The 19,075-nt window shown below is 43.3% G+C and overlaps 1 protein-coding gene across 1 annotated transcript; it reads left to right on the top strand.

Annotated features, from left to right (window-relative positions):
- Positions 1 to 1,683: 1,683 nt before the first annotated feature.
- Positions 1,684 to 17,291, top strand: LOC123481232 (myosin-7-like). The gene is made up of 6 exons (XM_045220302.1): positions 1,684 to 1,976; positions 2,121 to 2,225; positions 2,339 to 2,434; positions 2,532 to 2,666; positions 2,984 to 3,032; positions 17,182 to 17,291. Exons 1-5 carry the CDS (start codon positions 1,812 to 1,814, stop codon positions 3,002 to 3,004), a joined length of 522 nt encoding a protein of 173 aa, XP_045076237.1. The 5' UTR covers positions 1,684 to 1,811; the 3' UTR covers positions 3,005 to 3,032; positions 17,182 to 17,291.
- The last annotated feature ends 1,784 nt before the right edge of the window (positions 17,292 to 19,075 follow it).

Below are 19,075 nucleotides of genomic sequence, written 5' to 3'. Positions count from 1 at the left end.
GATCTCCTTAAATATCTGCTACTTGAGGTATGTAGAGGTAATATACGAATAACGTTTCATATACAGTGGGGAGAACAAGTATTTGATACACTGCCGATTTTGCAGGTTTTCCTACTTACAAAGCATGTAGAGGTCTGTAATTTTTATCATAGTTACACTTCAACTGTGAGAGACGGAATCGAAGTCAAAAATCCAGAAAATCACATTGTATGATTTTTAAGTAATTAATACGCATTTTATTGCATGACATAAGTATTTGATACATCAGAAAAGCAGAACTTAATATTTGGTACAGAAACCTTTGTTTGCGATTACAGAGATCATACATTTCCTGTAGGTCTTGACCAGGGTTGCACACACTGCAGCAGGGATTTTGGCCCACTCCTCCATACAGACCTTCTCCAGATCCTTCAGGTTTCGGGGCTGTCGCTTGGGCAATACGGACTTTCAGCTCCCTCCAAAGAATTTCTATTGGGTACAGGTCTGGAGACTGGCTAGGCCACTCCAGGACCTTGAGATGCGTCTTACGGAGCCACTCCTTAGTTGCCCTGGCTGTGTGTTTCGGGTCATTTCATGCTGGAAGACCCAGCCACGACCCATCTTCAATGCTCTTACTGAGGGAAGGAGGTTGTTGGCCAAGATCTCGCGATACATGGCCGCATCCATCCTCCCCTCAATACGGTGCAGTCGTCCTGTCCCCTTTGCAGAAAAGCATCCCCAAAGAATGATGTTTCCAACTCCATGCTTCACGGTTGGGATGGTGTTCTTGGGGTTGTATTCAACCTTCTTCTTCCTCCAAACATGGCGAGTGGAGTTTAGACCAAAAAGCTATATTTTTGTCTCATCAGACCACATGACCTTCTCCCATTCCTCCTCTGGATCATCCATATGGTCATTGGCAAACTTCAGACGGGCCTGGACATGCGCTGGCTTGAGCAGGGGGACCTTGCGTACGCTGCAGGATTTTAATCCATGACGGCGTAGTTTGTTACTAATGGTTTTCTTTGAGACTGTGGTCCCAGCTCTCTTCAGGTCATTGACCAGGTCCTGCCGTGTAGTTCTGGGCTGATCCCTCACCTTCCTCATGATCATTGATGCCCCACGAGGTGAAATCTTGCATGGAGCCCCAGACCGAGGGTGATTGACCGTCATCTTGAACTTCTTCCATTTTCTAATAATTGCGCCAACAGTTGTTGCCTTCTCACCAAGCTGCTTGCCTATTGTCCTGTAGCCCATCCCAGCCTTGTGCAGGTCTACAATTTTATCCCTGATGTCCTTACACAGCTCTCTGGTCTTGGCCATTGTGGAGAGGTTGGAGTATGTTTGATTGAGTGTGTGGACAGGTGTCTTTTATACAGGTAACGAGTTCAAACAGGTGCAGTTAATACAGGTAATGAGTGGAGAACAGGAGGGCTTCTTAAAGAAAAACTAACAGGTCTGTGAGAGCCGGAATTCTTACTGGTTGGTAGGTGATCAAATACTTATGTCATGCAATAAAATGCAAATTAATTACTTAAAAATCATACAATGTGATTTTCAGGATTTTTGTTTTAGATTCCGTCTCTCACAGTTGAAGTGTACCTATGATAAAAATTACAGACCTCTACATGCTTTGTAAGTAGGAAAACCTGCAAAATCGGCAGTGTATCAAATACTTGTTCTCCCCACTGTATATGTAGAACACCAGCTTACTGAGCCAGAAGAAGAAGCTAGAGGGCGACACATCCCAGCTTCAGAATGAAGTGGAGGAGGCTGTGCAGGAGTGCAGAAATGCTGAGGAAAAGGCCAAGAAGGCCATTACTGATGCTGCCATGATGGCAGAGGAGCTGAAGAAGGAGCAGGACACCAGTGCTCACCTGGAGCGCATGAAAAAGAACATGGAGCAGACTATCAAGGACCTGCAGCACCGCCTGGATGAAGCTGAACAAATCGCCATGAAGGGTGGCAAGAAGCAGATCCAGAAGCTGGAGGCCAGAGTAAGTGTCTAAGCTACATTCCTTTCTATTAATTCAATGTCACATTTCATATTTCTAGACATATTTCTATCTTCAATATTGAAAGTAGTGGTAACTAACAAAATAATTGGAAATGGTGTGTTAACGTTGATCATATCTTTCTAGGTGAGAGAGCTAGAGAGTGAAGTGGAAATGGAGCAAAGGAGGAGCAGTGATTCTGTGAAAGGAGTCCGTAAATATGAGAGACGCATCAAGGAGCTCACATACCAGGTACATCATAAACTTTAAGTTGAAAGTGCACTATTAACATGTTCAGAATCAAATGTAACATTTATATTGTATTCAGTATGACTTATGATTTATTCCATTATTTTTGGGTGCAGACTGAGGAAGACCGTAAGAATTTGAGCCGTCTGCAGGACCTGGTGGACAAACTGCAGCTGAAGGTCAAATCCTACAAGAGAACTTCAGAGGAGGCCGTAAGTAGAAAACCTTCCATCATCCAACTGATGCATTTGTAATTCTCAAATTGTTGTGTTTGCTAGAAACTTAAATCCTATTTAACATTTTTCACAGGAGGAACAAGCCAATGCCAATTTGGGCAAGTTCCGTAAGATTCAGCATGAACTGGATGAGGCAGAAGAGAGGGCTGATATTGCTGAGTCTCAGGTCAACAAGATGAGAGCCAAGAGTCGTGATGCCGGCTCCAAGGTCAGTGAATTTGCTGTCAATGTACAGTGTTGTAATGGTTGTAATTTTGCAGCTTCCCATGGCAAAAGCCTCAACCTTAAATAGTTTTAAAGTCTGGTATCTGGGACTCTGTTTAATGGTCATTTCAATTCTCGATATTCACCCATGTATTCCTGAAGAAAATAAGTAATAAATGCATAATTTGTTACCAAGTAACTATACATACCTGTTGAAGTTCCCCATTGTAAAATTTCAACCAGAGTACACAGTATAAAATGTTTTACAGTACACAGTAACATTTTAATCTTCTCATAATCCATCCATCCTCTCTGTCACAGAAGGGAAAGGATGAGGAGTGAGGCCAAGAGTTGTGATGCCGGTTCCCAGGTCAGTTCTTTCAATCAACATAATTACGTTGGTTATAATTTGCAAACTCCCTTATGTCATGTATGATGACAGACCCAACCTCAATTGCTTTGTAAGTATAAAGGGTCGATTGCAACTAACAAGCTAAACTTCTCAGGTACCACTGTGTTAGCGCTGGTTTCCTCAAAACAATACTACCGGGAGATTACACGGAGCTCTGCCCTAAAATATCTGTGGCTGCAACGAAAGGAACACCGGAATAAACTAGCAGACCAGATAAAATTAAGTTTTTACCGCGCCAAGCCAGCTTGATACTAGACTGCGGAAATGGCCATTGTCTGCGTTCACTACTCCCACCCGAATTAAGTAACATCAAGAACAACGAAATCTATATAGGAAAACGTTTAACTGAGTAATGTCATATAACAACTGAAAAAATATGATTAGACTAGAATCTCCTGGTAGTAGAATGATGTAGTTATCATGTTTAATTGCAGACTATTACTTACCCAAATGATGCCTACATCGAGGCTACTCGTCTGCGAAAATAACGTTAATGTAGAACAACTTTTAATTAATTAAAACATTGTAAACAAAAGTGATATGATTGCAGCAAAATGTGTGATAGACAATCTACATATCAATATAAAATGAAGCACTTTGCATTTTTAATTGATTAAAGCTAAAGTTCTCCATAAAAACCCTAACTCTTAATAATAATGCTCATGTAGGCTTCATTAAATAATCCACAACAGTATTTTTGTCTATCATTACATTTTGGCTGTCATTTTTTTCAAAGATGTCATTTTCTGGCCAGAATGCAAGGATGACATAATTTCAAGGCTTAAAGAAAACAACAATGGTTTACTGCAAGCAACACATTTTTGAGGTAATACGAAATTGTTGTATGACATAAATCATCTATAATGAATGTTAGCAAGTTAATACACTTAGCAGAAATATTGTTTCCCAAGAAGTAAACTAGCTAACTAGCTAGAAAGTTAGCTAGCTAGACAACCATTTATTCTGCAGACAGCTAACTAGCTAGTTAACTAACCAAATCGTGGCTAACTAGTTAGCTACCACATTAAAAATAATTAAGTTATGATATTTCTGGTTAAATGTTACCATGTAGCTAGGCCTGTTCTGCTAAATATACTGTGAGCACAAGGTTAGTGTTTCTGTATGATATGTTGGATTAAGGAATAAAGACAGACACCAATGTTCAGTTCAATAGCCTTGTTAAGCCTTGTACAAATCCCTACGCGTGGAGTCTCGGGAACAGTCCAACTAGTCGATTACCTATCAACTAGACTCCGTAACATCATCCTTTTCAATAGAAAGTGCAAACATAACGGCATAACATTGCGTTCTTAACAGTCAAGTCATAACAATTGAAAAGCATGACATTTTCTTTTTACTTCAGCTGTCATCTTCCTTTTTTATTTTATTTTTTTTATTTTTTTTCATTTTTTTGAAATATTTTTTTTTAAATTAACAGACAACAAGTTAAGTCTCTTGCTTACAGAGTAAGCCTGTCCGGTGGCTTGCACAGCCGACCCACCCGTGAGTAAGTATTGGCTCTGACAGGGGTAGGATTAGGGCCACGAGCTGGAGAGTTTGGTGGGGTAGAAGCTTCACCTTCAGTTGGCTCATGTCTCAATTCTGCACCCCTTACCCTTAGGCCTGGACTGTGATCCAGCTCATCTAAGTGAGTGTATGGCATGTTCTGGTTTGTCTGCTCTGCTACGCGCAGATCCACCCGATTGCGACGATAGAGGGAGCCACCAACATCCACCAGGTAAGAACGTGGTGCAACTCTCTGTAGGCATGTGCCCAGCCTCCAAAGTCCTGTGTGGTCTCGAGCAGTCCGGTCGTAGAAGCACTTAGCGAGCTGCTTTCTGTGACGCAGTTTGTCCGTGACGCCAACCATGACGCAGGGCTCAAGTAGCTTGTTAGCTACGGGGATATTAGTCTTCAGACGTCTGGACAGAAGGCGTTGTGCTGGGCTGCTGTCCATGTTTTCGGTGGGTGTGTTCCTCCACTGTAAGATCGCTTTCCATGGGTCGTTGCTGTCGCGCAAGGCCCTGCTTAACAGGTTTTTTGCAATCTTGACAGCTGATTCTGCCTTGCCATTTGCTTTTGGGTGTCTTGGAGAGGAGGTCACGTGGTCAAACTCCCATTCTGAGGCGAAACGCTTGAACTGTGCAGTGAATTGTGGGCCATTGTCCGTGATTACCTTGTCAGGCTGACCTTGCCTTGCAAACTGCGCCTTGCAGCGCTTTATGACCGTCTCTGCGGACAAGTCAGGGAGCAGTTCAATTTCCCAAAAGTCAGAGTAATGATCAACGAGGAGAAGATAGTCCTTTTGTCTGTGGCTGAATAAGTCCATGCTGATGATTTGCCAGGCCCTTGTGGGCAGTTCGTGTGACATCATGGTTTCCTTTTGCTGTTCATGAGCGTACTCGTTGCATGTGGTACAGTTGCTGACAAAGTCTTTAATTTCTGCTTGCATGTTTGGCCAGTATAATGTTTCACGAGCCTGACGGTAGCATGCGTCACCTCCGACGTGACTGGAGTGTATGCGGGTAAGCATCTCTGGACGTAGTGATTTGGGAATAATGACCTTCTGACCTCTGAACAAGACGCCATTTTGCACACTGATCTCATCTCGAAAGGTCCAGTATTCTCTCACTGTGAAAGGTGTCTCCTCTTTCAGATATGGCCAACCTGCTAGAGCCATGGACTTCAGTGACTGTAGGTGTTCGTCCTTGTCAGTATGTTGCCTGATCTGGGCTAGGCGGTGATCTGTCACGTTTAAGTAGTCTGCCTGATTGATCTGTTGAACATCTTGTTGTTCCTGCTGTAGCGAGCAGATGGCCTGCCGCTGATAGGCAGTGCCTCTACCTGTACATTGTGCTGTTGCCCTGCTCAGTGTGTCGCTGATGTACATCTCAGGTCCTGGCTTGTAAATGACCTTCAGGCTGTAGTTTTGCAGAGTCAGGAGCATACTTTGAAGCCTCTTGGGCGCGTTGAGGAGAGGTTTACTGAATATGGCAATGAGTGGTTTGTGGTCAGTTTCAGCGGTGACCAGCTCTCGACCATATAAGAAGTGATGGAATCGCTGGCAGGAGAAGACGATGCTGAGGCACTCTTTCTCAATTTGTGCATAGTTTTGTTCGGTGGGGGTGAGCGCTCTCGAGGCAAACGCAACGGGCTGGCCTTCCTGCATAAGGCAGCATCCAAGTCCCCTTTGGCTAGAGTCGCTCTGGATTGTGACAGGCTTCGTGACGTCGTAGTAGCGCAACACTGGCATGGATGAAGCCAGAGATTTCATCTCCTGCACTGCGGCCTCGTGCTTGGGTAGCCAGTGCCATGGTGTGTCTTTGTCCAGCAACCGGCGCAGAGGCTCACAGACTGCTGATAGGTGTGGCATGAACTTTGCAAGATAGTTTGCAAAGCCGATGAGACGCTGTACTCCTTTTGCATCAGACGGGTTTGGCATGTCGAGGATCGCTTGGACCTTGTCTGGGTCCGGCTTCAGGCCTTTTGCCGAGAGAATGTGGCCATGGAAGTGGACGTCTTTCACCTTGAACTGCAGCTTCTTCAGGCCAAGACGAAGCTTAACTGATCGGCAGCGCTCCATCAGTGCCAGGAGCTTCACATCGTGGTCGCGTTCTGCTTCTTCGTCTGTTTCACCACAGCCTACGATCAGGATATCATCGGCGATGGGTTCAATGCCCTTGAGCCCAGCCAGTAACTCGTGCTGCTTGCGTTGGTATACCTCAGGCGCCACTGAGACACCAAACGGGAGCTTGAGCCAGCGTTTCCGACCCCAGGGGGTCCAGAAGGTAGTCATGAAGCTGCTTTCTTCGTCCAGCTTGCATTGAAGGAATGCATCTCGGGCATCCACCAAGGTGAAAATCCTGGCCTTGGGAAGCTTATAGAGGACATCCTCTAGTGTCGGCATGATGTAGTGGGATCGTTTCAGTGCTTGGTTCAGATGCTTTGGGTCGATGCAGACCCTCAGCTTCTCTGGTTTTTTCACTATGACCATATTGCTGATCCAGTCAGTTGGTTCAGTCACAGATGTCATGTGGCCATCGGCCTCGTACTTGTCCAGCTGGGCCTTCACAGCCACTTTCATTGCAATGGGCACATTGCGAGGAGCACACTGGACTGGAGTAATGCTCTCATCCACTTCAAAGTGTACCTCCCCAGGCACTGATTCAACGGGCATGTTGAATACATCGTCATATCTGCTGAGTAGTTGTTCTTTGGACAGGGGTCCATGCTGGACATGATCCACAATGTGCAGGTCATTTGGTACAGTGAACTGCATCAGTCCCAGGCGTTCGCATGTAGAGCCTGAGAGGAGAGGATTTTGACTGGTTTTCACAATCTCGAACTCCAGCTTGTGTTTGCGTCCCCGAATAACACATTCGGTCTCAAAGGTGCCCATAGAGCTCATTAGTTCTCCTGAGTACAGCTTTAGTCTAGTATCGCTGGGAAATAGATGTGTGTCAGGTGCCAGATTGATTTTGTCTTTGTAGCTCATTACGTTGCATGTAGCACCCGAATCCAGTTGACATTGTTGTTGCTTGTTGTGTAATCGTAGTGTCACAAACCATTTCTTCCCTCTTGAGTGTACAGCCCCAATGGATTCATGCATGTAAATGTCACTTTCACTGTTCAGCTCTGAACATTGAGTAACATCATCAACACAGTGAATCTTGCCCTCACTCACCCTTCTTTTGCTTTTGAGACACACTTTTGCAAAGTGATTATTAGTTCCACAAGCTCTGCATGGTTTTCCATAGGCCGGGCAGTGCTCTTTGCCACGTGTGTGTGTATTCCCACAGTATTTACATGCTACGGGGCTCTCTGTGTTCACCGTTCGTGGTGAATTACTCTGCCTCGATTGGTTTTGTCTGAATGTCTGCCTAGCAACAGCGTGAACAGTATCAACGTCGGAGCGTGGGGTTTCCGTTTCCATTGCTCTCATTCTCATGTCAGTGACTTCAGCAGTGCGGCACATTTCGATGGCAGTTACTAATGTTAAGCCTCTCTCTCTCAGTAGACGCCGGCGCGTATTCTCATTTGCAATTCCCAGTACTATTTTGTCACGAATCAGTTCATCTTTCAATCCCCCGTATTCACAAGTGGCGGATTTCTCTCTCAAACGGGTTACAAAGTTGTGTACTGACTCACCCTCTTCCTGTTTGCAGCTTCCAAAACGAACCGCTCGTAAATTACGTTTCTGGCGGGTTTGAAGTAATTCCCCAATGCATCCAATATAGCCTTTGCATCACACTGTTGTCGTGCCGTGAGGGTGAGATTGTGCCGGTAGATATGCCTGCATTCGCTGCCCATTAAACTCCTCAGAGTTGCCGCTTGTACCTCGTTGGGTTTCTCATGTAGACCGGTCGCCAGCGCATAGTCCTCGAATTCATCCCTGAAGTTGTCCCAATTAGTATTCCAGTCCCCTGTGAGAATCATGTGATTTGGTGGCGGAATGTTCGCTGCCATAGCAATGGAATAGGAGATTTCTTTGTCTTCAGTCATGGAGGTAGGTAGTGATGCTAGCTAGCCAGCTAACACGAGTTGATCAGTGTTGTGAGTAGGAAACGGCTTGTGTTCGCATATGGAACGTAACTGCGCCTATACTGTACTTAGCTACAAAAATAACAAACGTGTGTTTTCCGAGCCACTTCTGATACCATGTTTCTGTATGATATGTTGGATTAAGGAATAAAGACAGACACCAATGTTCAGTTCAATAGCCTTGTTAAGCCTTGTACAAATCCCTACGCGTGGAGTCTCGGGAACAGTCCAACTAGTCGATTACCTATCAACTAGACTCCGTAACAGTTAGCTAGCTAGCTAACGATAGCTAGCCCAAGTGTTGCTAGATAGTAGCTAGCTAGCCAAGTAACGTTATACCCATGATCTCTCCTGGTAAAATGTATTTGATTATTTTTCTCAATCACAAATACTCTCACCATTTTAGCGCTGTCCATTCATAAAGATCACAGTAAACTGTAGTGTCGTTTCAAGTGGTTTATTATAATTAGCTAGATGGAGAACAGCATCTTCTCATTCTACAGCATAAATCCAACTAGACGCGGGAAGGTCTCACTGTGCAGCGCAAGTGAAAAGTATGAAAATGTATGCACTCACTAACTGTAACCCGCTCTGGATAAGAGCATCTGCTAAATGACTAAAATGTAAATGTAAGTGAAAACTACTTCAAAATCCCAGCTCTGGAATATTTCCTCACTGGAATAGCTGGATCAAATGTAAAACGTAAAATAGAGTTCTGATTGTTTTTAATTGTGTACAATATCGAGCATGTGAGCTCAGAGATTGTGTGAAATTGTGCACCTAAATCAGATGACTTTGACCTTTTCAGATTATGGAATTTTCACAATGCCTTGAAATGACATAATTTCCAAGCATTCCAAAGGAGCATGTTGACAGGTGGTCATGCCTCTCTTAGTGTTAAATCAAGGATACAAAATGTACTCTGACCGAAATATTATTGCAGATCATTTTATTATGTTATTAGCTGTTATATAAAGGTAAAAAAAACACACACAAAAAAAACAGGGAAACCTTTGCATGTTACCTTTTAAGATAATAATAAAAAATTCCTTTCCCTACCACATTTCTTTCCAATTCAGAGATTGTTTCTTTAATATAGCACAATATGCCACAGTAGGAAAGCCGACTGGCCTAATTAATGTAGCCCTGTAAGAAAAGATTATTCAGTGTTTTCACGATCTACAAATAAATAAATAATCACGTCTATCCACACAAACATGTCCATATTTTATTTAGAAGAGTTAAATTATTAATTGATTACATAAATTAGAAACTAAAAATTAAAAGGATTACACCAACATGACTTTTCCATTCATACAATGTGTAGTGTATGCTATATTGCCATAGTACAGTGGCTTGTGAATGTATTCACCCCCCATGGCATTTTTCCTATTTTGTTGGCTTACAACCTGGAATTAAGATTTATTTTTATTTTTTTGGGGGGGGGGGGTTGTATAATTTGATTTACACAACATGCCTACCACTTTGAAAAAGCTAAATATTTTTTATTGTGAAACAAACAAGAAATAAGACAAAAAAAACAGAACTTGAGCGTACATAACTATTCACCCCGCCCAAAGTCAATATTTTGTAGAGCCACCTTTTGCAGCAATTACAGCTGCAAGTCTCTTGGGGTATGTCTCTATAAGCTTGGCACATCTAGCCACTGGGATTTTTGCCCATTCTTCAAGGCAAAACTGTTCCAGCTCCTTCAAGTTGGATGGGTTCCGCTGGTGTACAGCAATCTTTAAGTCACACCACAGATTCTCAATTGGATTGAGGTCTGGGCTTTGACTAGGCCTTTCCAAGACATTTAAATGTGTCCCCTTAAACCACTAGAGTGTTGCTTTAGCAGTATGCTTAGGGTCATTGTCCTGCTGGAAGGTGAACCTCCGTCCCAGTCTCAAATCTCTGGAAGACTGAAATAGGTTTCCCTCAAGAATTTTCCTATATTTAGCGCCATCCATCATTCCTTCAATTCTGACCAGTTTCCCAGTCCCTGCCGATGGAAAAACATCCCCACAGCATGATGCTGCCACCACCATGCTTCACTGTGAGGATGGTGTTCTCGGGGTGATGAGAGGTGTTGGGTTTGCGCCAGATATACAGTTGAAGTCGGAAGTTTACATACACCTTAGCCAAATACATTTACACTCAGTTTTTCACAATTCCTGACATTTAATCCTAGTAAAAATTCCCTGTCTTAGATCAGTTAGGAACACCACATTATTTTAAGAATGTGAAATGTCAGAATAATAGTAGAGAGAATTTTTATTTCAGCTTTTATTTCTTTCATCACATTCCCAGTGGGTCAGAAGTTTACATACACTCAATTAGTATTTGGTAGCATTGCCTTTAAATTGTTTAACTTGGGTCAAACGTTTTGGGTAGCCTTCCACAAGCTTCCCACATAAAGTTGGGTGAATTTTTGACTGATGTCTTGAGATGTTGCTTCAATATATCCACATAATTTTCCTTCCTCATGATGCCATCTATTTTGTGAAGTGCACCAGTCCCTCCTGCAGCAAAGCACCCCCACAGCATGATGCTGCCATCCCTGTGCTTCACAGTTGGGATGGTGTTCTTCGTCTTGCAAGCACCCCCTTTTTCCTCCAAACATAACAATGGTCATTATGGCCAAACAGTTCTATTTTTGTTTCATTAGACCAGAGGACATTTCTCCAAAAACTACGATCATTGTCCCCATGTGCAGTTGCAAACCGTAGTCTGGCTTTTTTATGGCGGTTTTGGAGCAGTGGCTTCTTTCTAGCTGAGCGGCCTTTCAGGTTATGTCGATATAGGACTCGTTTTACTGTGGATATAGATACTTTTGTACCTGTTTCCTCCAGCATCTTCACAAGGTCCTTTGCTGTTGTTCTGGGATTGATTTGCACTTTTCGCACCAAAGTACGTTAATCTCTAGGAGACAGAACGCGTCTCCTCCTGAGTGGTATAACGGCTGCGTGGTCCCATGGTGTTTATAGTTGCATATTATTGTTTGTACAGATGAACGTGGTACCTTCAGGCATTTGGAAACTGTTCCCAAGGATGAACCAAACTGTGGAGGTCTACAATTTTTCTTGGCTGATTTCTTTTGATTTTCCTATGATGTCAAGCAAAGAGGCACTGAGTTTGAAGGTAGGCCTTGAAATACATCCACAGGTACACCTCCAATTGACTCAAATGATGTCAATTAGCCTATCAGAAGCTTCTAAAGCCATGACATCATTTCCTGGAATTTTCCAAGCTGTTTAAAGGCACAGTCAACTTAGTGTCTGTAAACAATTATTGGAAACATTACTTGTGTCTTGCTCAAAGTAGATGTCCTAACCGACTCGCCAAAACGATAGTTTGTTAACAAGAAATGTGTGGACTGGTTTAAAAATTTGTTTTAATGACTCTAACCGAAGTGTATGTAAACTTCCGACTTCAACTGTAGCGTTTTCCTTGATGGCCAAAAAGCTCAATTTTAGTCTCATCTGACCAGAGTACCTTCTTCCATATGTTTGGGGAGTCTCCCACATGGCTTTTGGCGAACACCAAACGTGTTTACTTATTTTTTTCTTTAAACAATGGGGTTTTTCTGGCCACTCTTCCATAAAGCCCAGCTCTGTGGAGTGTACGACTTAAAGTGGTCCTACGGACAGATACTCCAATCTCTATCTTTGGTCTCTTTGTTGCCTCTCTGATTAATGCCCTCCTTGCCTCTCTTGGCATGTTTGTTGTGGTGCCATATTCTTTCCATTTTTTTATAATGGATTGAATGGTGCTCCGTGGGATGTTCAAAGTTTCTGATATTTTTTCATACCCCAACGCTGATCTGTAATTCTCCACAACTTTGTCCCTGACCTGTTTTGGAGAGCTCCTTGGTCTTCATGGTGCCGCTTGCTTGGTGGTGCCCCTTGCTTAGTGGTGTTGCAGACTCTGGGGCCTTTCAGAACAGGTGTATATATATTGAGATCATGTGACAGATCATGTGACACTTAGATTGCACACAGGTGGACTTTATTTAACTAATTATGTGACTTTTGAAGGTAATTGGTTGCACCAGATCTTACTTAGGGGCTTCATAGCAAAGGGGGTGAATACATATGCACGCACCACTTTTCCGTTATTTACTTCTTAGAATGTTTTGAAACAAGTTATTTTTTTCATTTCACTTCACCAATTTTGACTATTTTGTATATGTCCATTAAATGAAATCCAAATAAAAATCCATTTAAATTACAGGTTGTAATGCAACAAAATAGGAAAAACGCCAAGGGGGATGAATAATTTTGCAAGGCACTGTAGATTGCCGTGGTAAACAAGGAAATACTTTGTTTCAGTTGTACAGAATGGTTGTCAAATAGATAAATCGCCCTGCCGACGAAATCGTCTGATGTGGTTACGACGACGTCGACCACGAAGATTCCATCTGCTAGCCCCGGCCCGCTAGCACACGCTAGCCGTGGCCTCTTACCTGCTAGTGCTTTAGCAGCCTCCGAACTATCCTATTGCTGTTCACCGGACCTTATGATAACTCAGCTATACAGCTGATGTCTGCTGGACTGTTCCTTTTTACGGTACTACATCCTGTTTATGTTTAGCCTCAGCCCAAACATGGTTAGCTTATTGTTGTTTCGGTTATTTCTAATTGTACTATTTCACTGTAGATCCCCCAGCCCAGCTAAACCTGCCTTAGATAGCTCCTTTGTCCCACCCCCATACACGCAGAGACCGACTCAATTGGTGCCTCTAGTGATACTATCTCTTTCATTGTTACCCAACGCTTAGGTTTACCCCCACTTTACTCATATCCTTCCATATCCTTGTCTGTACATAATGCCCTGAATCTTTTCTACAACACCCGGAAATCTTCCCCCTTTATTCTATGTACCCAACGCACTAGAAGACCAGTTCTTAAAGCCTTTAGCCGTATCCTTATTCTAGTCCTCCTCTGTTCCTCTGGTGATGTAGAGGCTAACCCAGGCCCTGCAGCCCTCAGTATCACTCCTACTCCCCAGGCGCTATCATTTGCTGACTTCTGTAATCGCAAAAGTCTTGGTTTCTTGCACGTAAACATCAGAAGTCTACTTCCTAAGTTTGAGTTATTCACTGCGTTAGCACACTCCGCCAACCCTGACGTTCTAGCAGTGTCTGAATCCTGGCTCAGGAAGGCCACCAAAAATTCTGAAATTTCCATCCCCAACTATAAAATTTTCCGTCTAGATAGAACTGCCAAAGGGGGTGGAGTTGCAATCTACTGTAGAGATAGCCTGCAGAGCTCTATCATACTATCCAGGTCTGTGCCCAAACAGTTTGAGCTTCTACTTCTAAAAATCCACCTTTCCAGAAATAAGTCTCTCACTGTTGCCGCTTGCTACAGACCCCCCTCAGCCCCCAGATGTGCCCTGGACACCATATGTGAATTGATTGCCCCCATTTATCCTCAGAGTTCGTACTGCTTGGTGACCTAAATTGGGATATGCTTAATACCCCGGCCATCCTACAATCCAAACTAGATGCCCTCAACCTCACGCAAATTATCAACGAACCTACCAGGTACAACCCTAAATCCGTAAACATGGGTACCCTCATAGATATCATCCTGACTAACATACCCTCTAAATACACCTCAGCTGTCTTCAACCAGGATCTCAGCGATCACTGCCTTATTGCCTGCGTCCGTAACGGGTCCGCGGTCAAACGACCACCCCTCATCACTGTCAAACGCTCCCTAAAACACTTTAGCGAGCAGGCCTTCCTAATTGACCTGGCCCAGGTATCCTGGATGGATATAGATCTCATTCAGTCAGTAGAGGATGCCTGGTTGTTCCTTAAACGTAATTTCCTCTCAATCTTAAATAAACATGCCCCATTCAAAAAATACAGAACTAAGAACCGATATAGCCCCTGGTTCTCCTCAGACTTGACTGCCCTTGACCAGCACAAAAACATCCTGTGGCGTACTGCATTAGCATCAAATAGCCCCCGCGATATGCAACTTTTCAGGGAAGTTAGGAACCAATATACACAAGCAGTCAGGAAAGCAAAGGCAAACTTTTTCAAACAGAAATTTGCATCCTGTAGCACTAACTCCAAAAAGTTTTGGGACACTGTAAAGTCCATGGAGAATAAGAGCACTTCCTCCCAGTTGCCCACTGCACTGAGGCTAGGAAACACTATCACCACCGATAAATCTACAATAATCGAGAATTTCAACAAGCATTTTGCTACAGCTGGCCATGCTTTCCATCTGGCTACCACTACCCCGGCCACCAACTCTGCACCCTCCGCTGAAACTTGCCCATGCCCCCCGCTTCTCCTTCACACAAATTCAGACAGCTGACGTTTTGAAAGAGCTGCAAAATCTGGACCCCTACAAATCAGCTGGGCTAGACAATCTGGACCCTTTCTTTCTAAAACTAGCCGCCGAAATTGTCGCAACCCCCTATTACTAGTCTGTTCAACCTCTCTTTCATAACGTCTGAGATCCCCAGAGATTGGAAAGCTGCCGCGGTCATCCCCCCTCTTCAAAGGGGGTGACACTCTAGATCCAAACTGCTACAGACCTATATCCATCCTGCCCTGCCTTTCGAAAGTATTTGAAAGCCAAGTTAACAAACAGATCACCGACCATTTCGAATACCACTGTACCTTCTCCGCTATGCAATCCGGTTTCCGAGCTGGTCATGGGTGCACTTCAGCCACGCTCAAGGTCCTAAACGATATTATAACCGCGATTGATAATAGACAGTACTGTGCAGCCGTCTTCATCGACCTGGCCAAGGCTTTCGACTCTGTCAACCACCGCATTCTTATTGGCAGACTAAATAGCCTTGGTTTCTCAAATGACTGCCTCGCCTGGTTCACCAACTACTTCTCAGATAGAGTTCAGTGTGTCAAATCGGAGGGCCTGTTGTCTGGACCTATGGCAGTCTCTATGGGGGTGCCACAGGGTTCAATTCTTGGGCCGACACTTTTCTCCGTGTGTATCAATGATGTCGCTCTTGCTTCTGGTGACTCTCAGATCCACCTCTACGCAGACGACACCATTTTGTATACATCTGGCCCTTCATTGGACACTGTGTTAACAAACCTCCAAACGAGCTTCAATGCCATACAACACTCCTTCAGTAGCCTCCAACTGCTCTTAAACACTAGTAAAACTAAATGCATGCTTTTCAATCGAACGCTGCTGGCACCCGCCCACCCGACTAGAATCACCACTCTTGACGGGTCTGACCTAGAGTATGTGGACAACTACAAATACCTAGGTGTCTGGTTAGACTGTAAACTCAACTTCCAGACTCGTCAAACCCACTGGCTCCAGGCCATCTATAAATCACTGCTAGGCAAATCCCCGCCTTATCTTAGCTCATTGGTCACCATAGCAGCACCCACCCGTAGTCTGCGCTCCAGCAGGTATATCTCACTGGTCATTCCCAAAGCCAACACCTCCTTTGGCCGCCATTCCTTCCAGTTCTCTGCTGCCAATGACTGGAACGAATTGCAAAAATCTCTGAAGCTGGAGACTCTTATCTCCCTCACTAACTTTAAGCATCAGTTGTCAGAGCACCTTACCGATCACTGCACCTGTACACAGCCCATCTGAAATTAGCCCACCCAACTACCTCATCCCTATATTGTTATTTATTTTGCTCATTTGCACCCCAGTATCTCTATTTGCACATAATCTCTTGCACATCTAGCATTCCAGTGTTAATACTATTGTAATTATTTTGCACTATAGCCTATTTATTGCCTTACCTCCATAACTTGCTACATTTGCACACACTGTATATATATTTTCTGTTGTATTTTTGACTTTATGTTTTTTACCCCATATGTAACTCTGTGTTGTTTTTATCGCACTGCTTTGCTTTATCTTGGCCAGGTCGCAGTTGTAAATGAGAACTTGTTCTCAACTGGCTTACCTGGTTAAATAAAGGTGAAATAAAAATAAAAAAAATAAAAAAAAGTCTTCTGAAAAAGCAGGGTTAATTTGTTCCAATGATAATACCCACCAGAGGGCAACCATATCATGAAAAGACTTTGGCAGCAATCAGGGCTACAAGCTCACGCTGACATCCGCTAGGGAGCGACAATTCAGTGGCCAATGATGGATGCAATTGAGATCAGCTGTGAGGATGATTTTATTGCGTATTGATGGTTTAACGATAGATTACCTTGTGTACGCCTGCCAATGCTCGTTGCAATTGACCCATGATGTCCATTAACATACTCTCATTCATATAACTATAAATTGAAGTATTGTTCCCTGTCATGTTTTTTTTTTATTGTGCAAAAGCATGATATATATGTTTCAGTGGTCACTTACAATGTGATGGATTTATTGCAATAAATACTGGACATCGTTGCTTCATGAAATATTTAGTGAAATCATGAATTTAGTAGTAGACACAGTTGGTGTTATTCATGATGTTTATAGTGTATTCTATTCACTCAAACAATGAGCCCCAAAGTTTAATATGTAGTTGACGACACACAGAATATTGTAAGAATGTTTTTAGTGTTTACAGTGGTTTATTACATTTTAACCTGCATCCATCTTCTGTCACAGAAAGGACATGATGAAGAGTGAAGCTCTCGGATGGACCTTTCTGAAAATCTCCTGACTGTAGTGCTTTAGTTTATCTCTATTCTCCATGTAACATGAGCAGAATAAAGAATAAAGTACATTCAAATAGCCCCTCTGTGTATTGCTTGATTCCATTACAAACAGGAATTCTAGACTAGATTTTGGAAGAATGGAATTCACTATTATTTAACAAAATTAAGTTAACACTGGTTTTCATACAATGATATGAAACGTACCTCACAAAGAATTATGAAAATAGATACATTTCCCTCGCTTTTATATCTGGGGTGCTCCTGAGCCAAATTGGGTCCCTTAAATGGACAGAGATATTGTTCTGAAAATACATCATTAGACAGAAATGGAAACACTTACCCACACCCATGAGAAATATTATATTTTGTTTGCCTAACATTAAGGATTTGTGTGTTTTCATGAAAAGTTGTAACCATCAAATAAACTAGATTTTTTTGTAAATACAATGCATTCGGAAAGTATTCAGAACCCTTCCCCTTTTCCACATTTTGTTACTTTACAGCCTTATTCTGAAACAGATTAAATAAAAAATGTTTCTCATCAATCTACACACAATACTCCATAATGACAAAGCAAAAACATTTTAGCAAATGTATTAAAAACAGAAAACAAAATTACCTTACTTACATAAGTATTCAGACCCTTTTCTATGAGACTCGAAATTGAGCTCAGGTGCATCCTGTTTCCATTGATCATCCTTGAGATGTTTTTACAACTTGATTGGAGTCCACCTGTGGTAAATTCAATTGATTGGACATGATTTGGAAAGGCACACAGGTCTACATAAGGTCCCACAGTTGACAGTGTTGTCAGAGCAAAAACCAAGCCATGAGGTCGAAGGAATTGTCCGTAGGGCTCCGAGACAGGATTCTGTTGAGGCACAGATTTGGGGAAGGGTACCAAAAAATGTCTGCAGCATTGAAGGTCCCACAGTGGCCTCCATCATTCTTAAATGGAAGAAGTTTGGAACCACCAAGACTCTTCCTACAGCTGGCCACCCGGTCAAACTGAGAAATCGGGGGAGAAGGGCCTTGGTCAGGGAGGTGACAAAGAACCCGATGGTCACTCTGACAGAGCTCCAGAGTTTCTCTGTGGAGATGGGAGAACCTCCCAGAAGAACAACCATCTCTGCAGCACTCCACCAATCAGGCCTTCATGGTAGAGTGGCCAGACGGAAGCCACTCCTCAGTAAAAGGCACATGAAAGCCCGCTTGGAGTTTGCCGAAAGGCAACTAAAGGACTCTCAGACCATGAGAAACAAGATTCTCTGGTCTGATGAGTCCAAGATTGAACTCTTTGGCCTGAATGCCAAGCATCACGTATGGAGGAAACCTGGCACCATCCCTACGGTGAAGCATGGTGGTGGCAGCATCATTCAGCGGCAGGGACTGGGAGACTTGTCAGGATAGAGGCAAAGATGAACAGAGAAAAGTACAGAGAGATCCTTGATGAAAACCTGTTCCAGACCGCTCAGGACCTCAGAATGGGGTGAAGGTTCATCTTCCAACAGGACAACGACCCTAAGCACACAGCCAAGACAACGCAGGAGTGGCTTCGGGACAAGTATCTGAATGTCCTTGAGTGGCCCAGCCAGAGCCCGGACATGAATGGCGCCGGAGAAGACGGCTGCCGTTTTTCAGCCCTCTAATTGTACTTTTATGTGTGTTTTTTCGCAATATTTGTAATCTATTCTGTACATAATGTTTCTTCCGCCGTCTCTTATGACAAAAAAGAGCTTCTGGATATCAGGACAGCGATTACTCACCTCGTATTGGACTAAGATTTCCTGTTCAACGAGTTGGACGAGAAGGATATTCTACAGACACCTGACAAGGCCCAAATC

Source organism: Coregonus clupeaformis, unplaced genomic scaffold (genome assembly GCF_020615455.1).
Source record: "Coregonus clupeaformis isolate EN_2021a unplaced genomic scaffold, ASM2061545v1 scaf3527, whole genome shotgun sequence".
Taxonomy (NCBI): domain Eukaryota; kingdom Metazoa; phylum Chordata; class Actinopteri; order Salmoniformes; family Salmonidae; genus Coregonus; species Coregonus clupeaformis.
The sequence above is the reverse complement of the archived record's forward strand: the minus strand, read 5'-3'. Positions and strand labels throughout refer to the sequence as shown.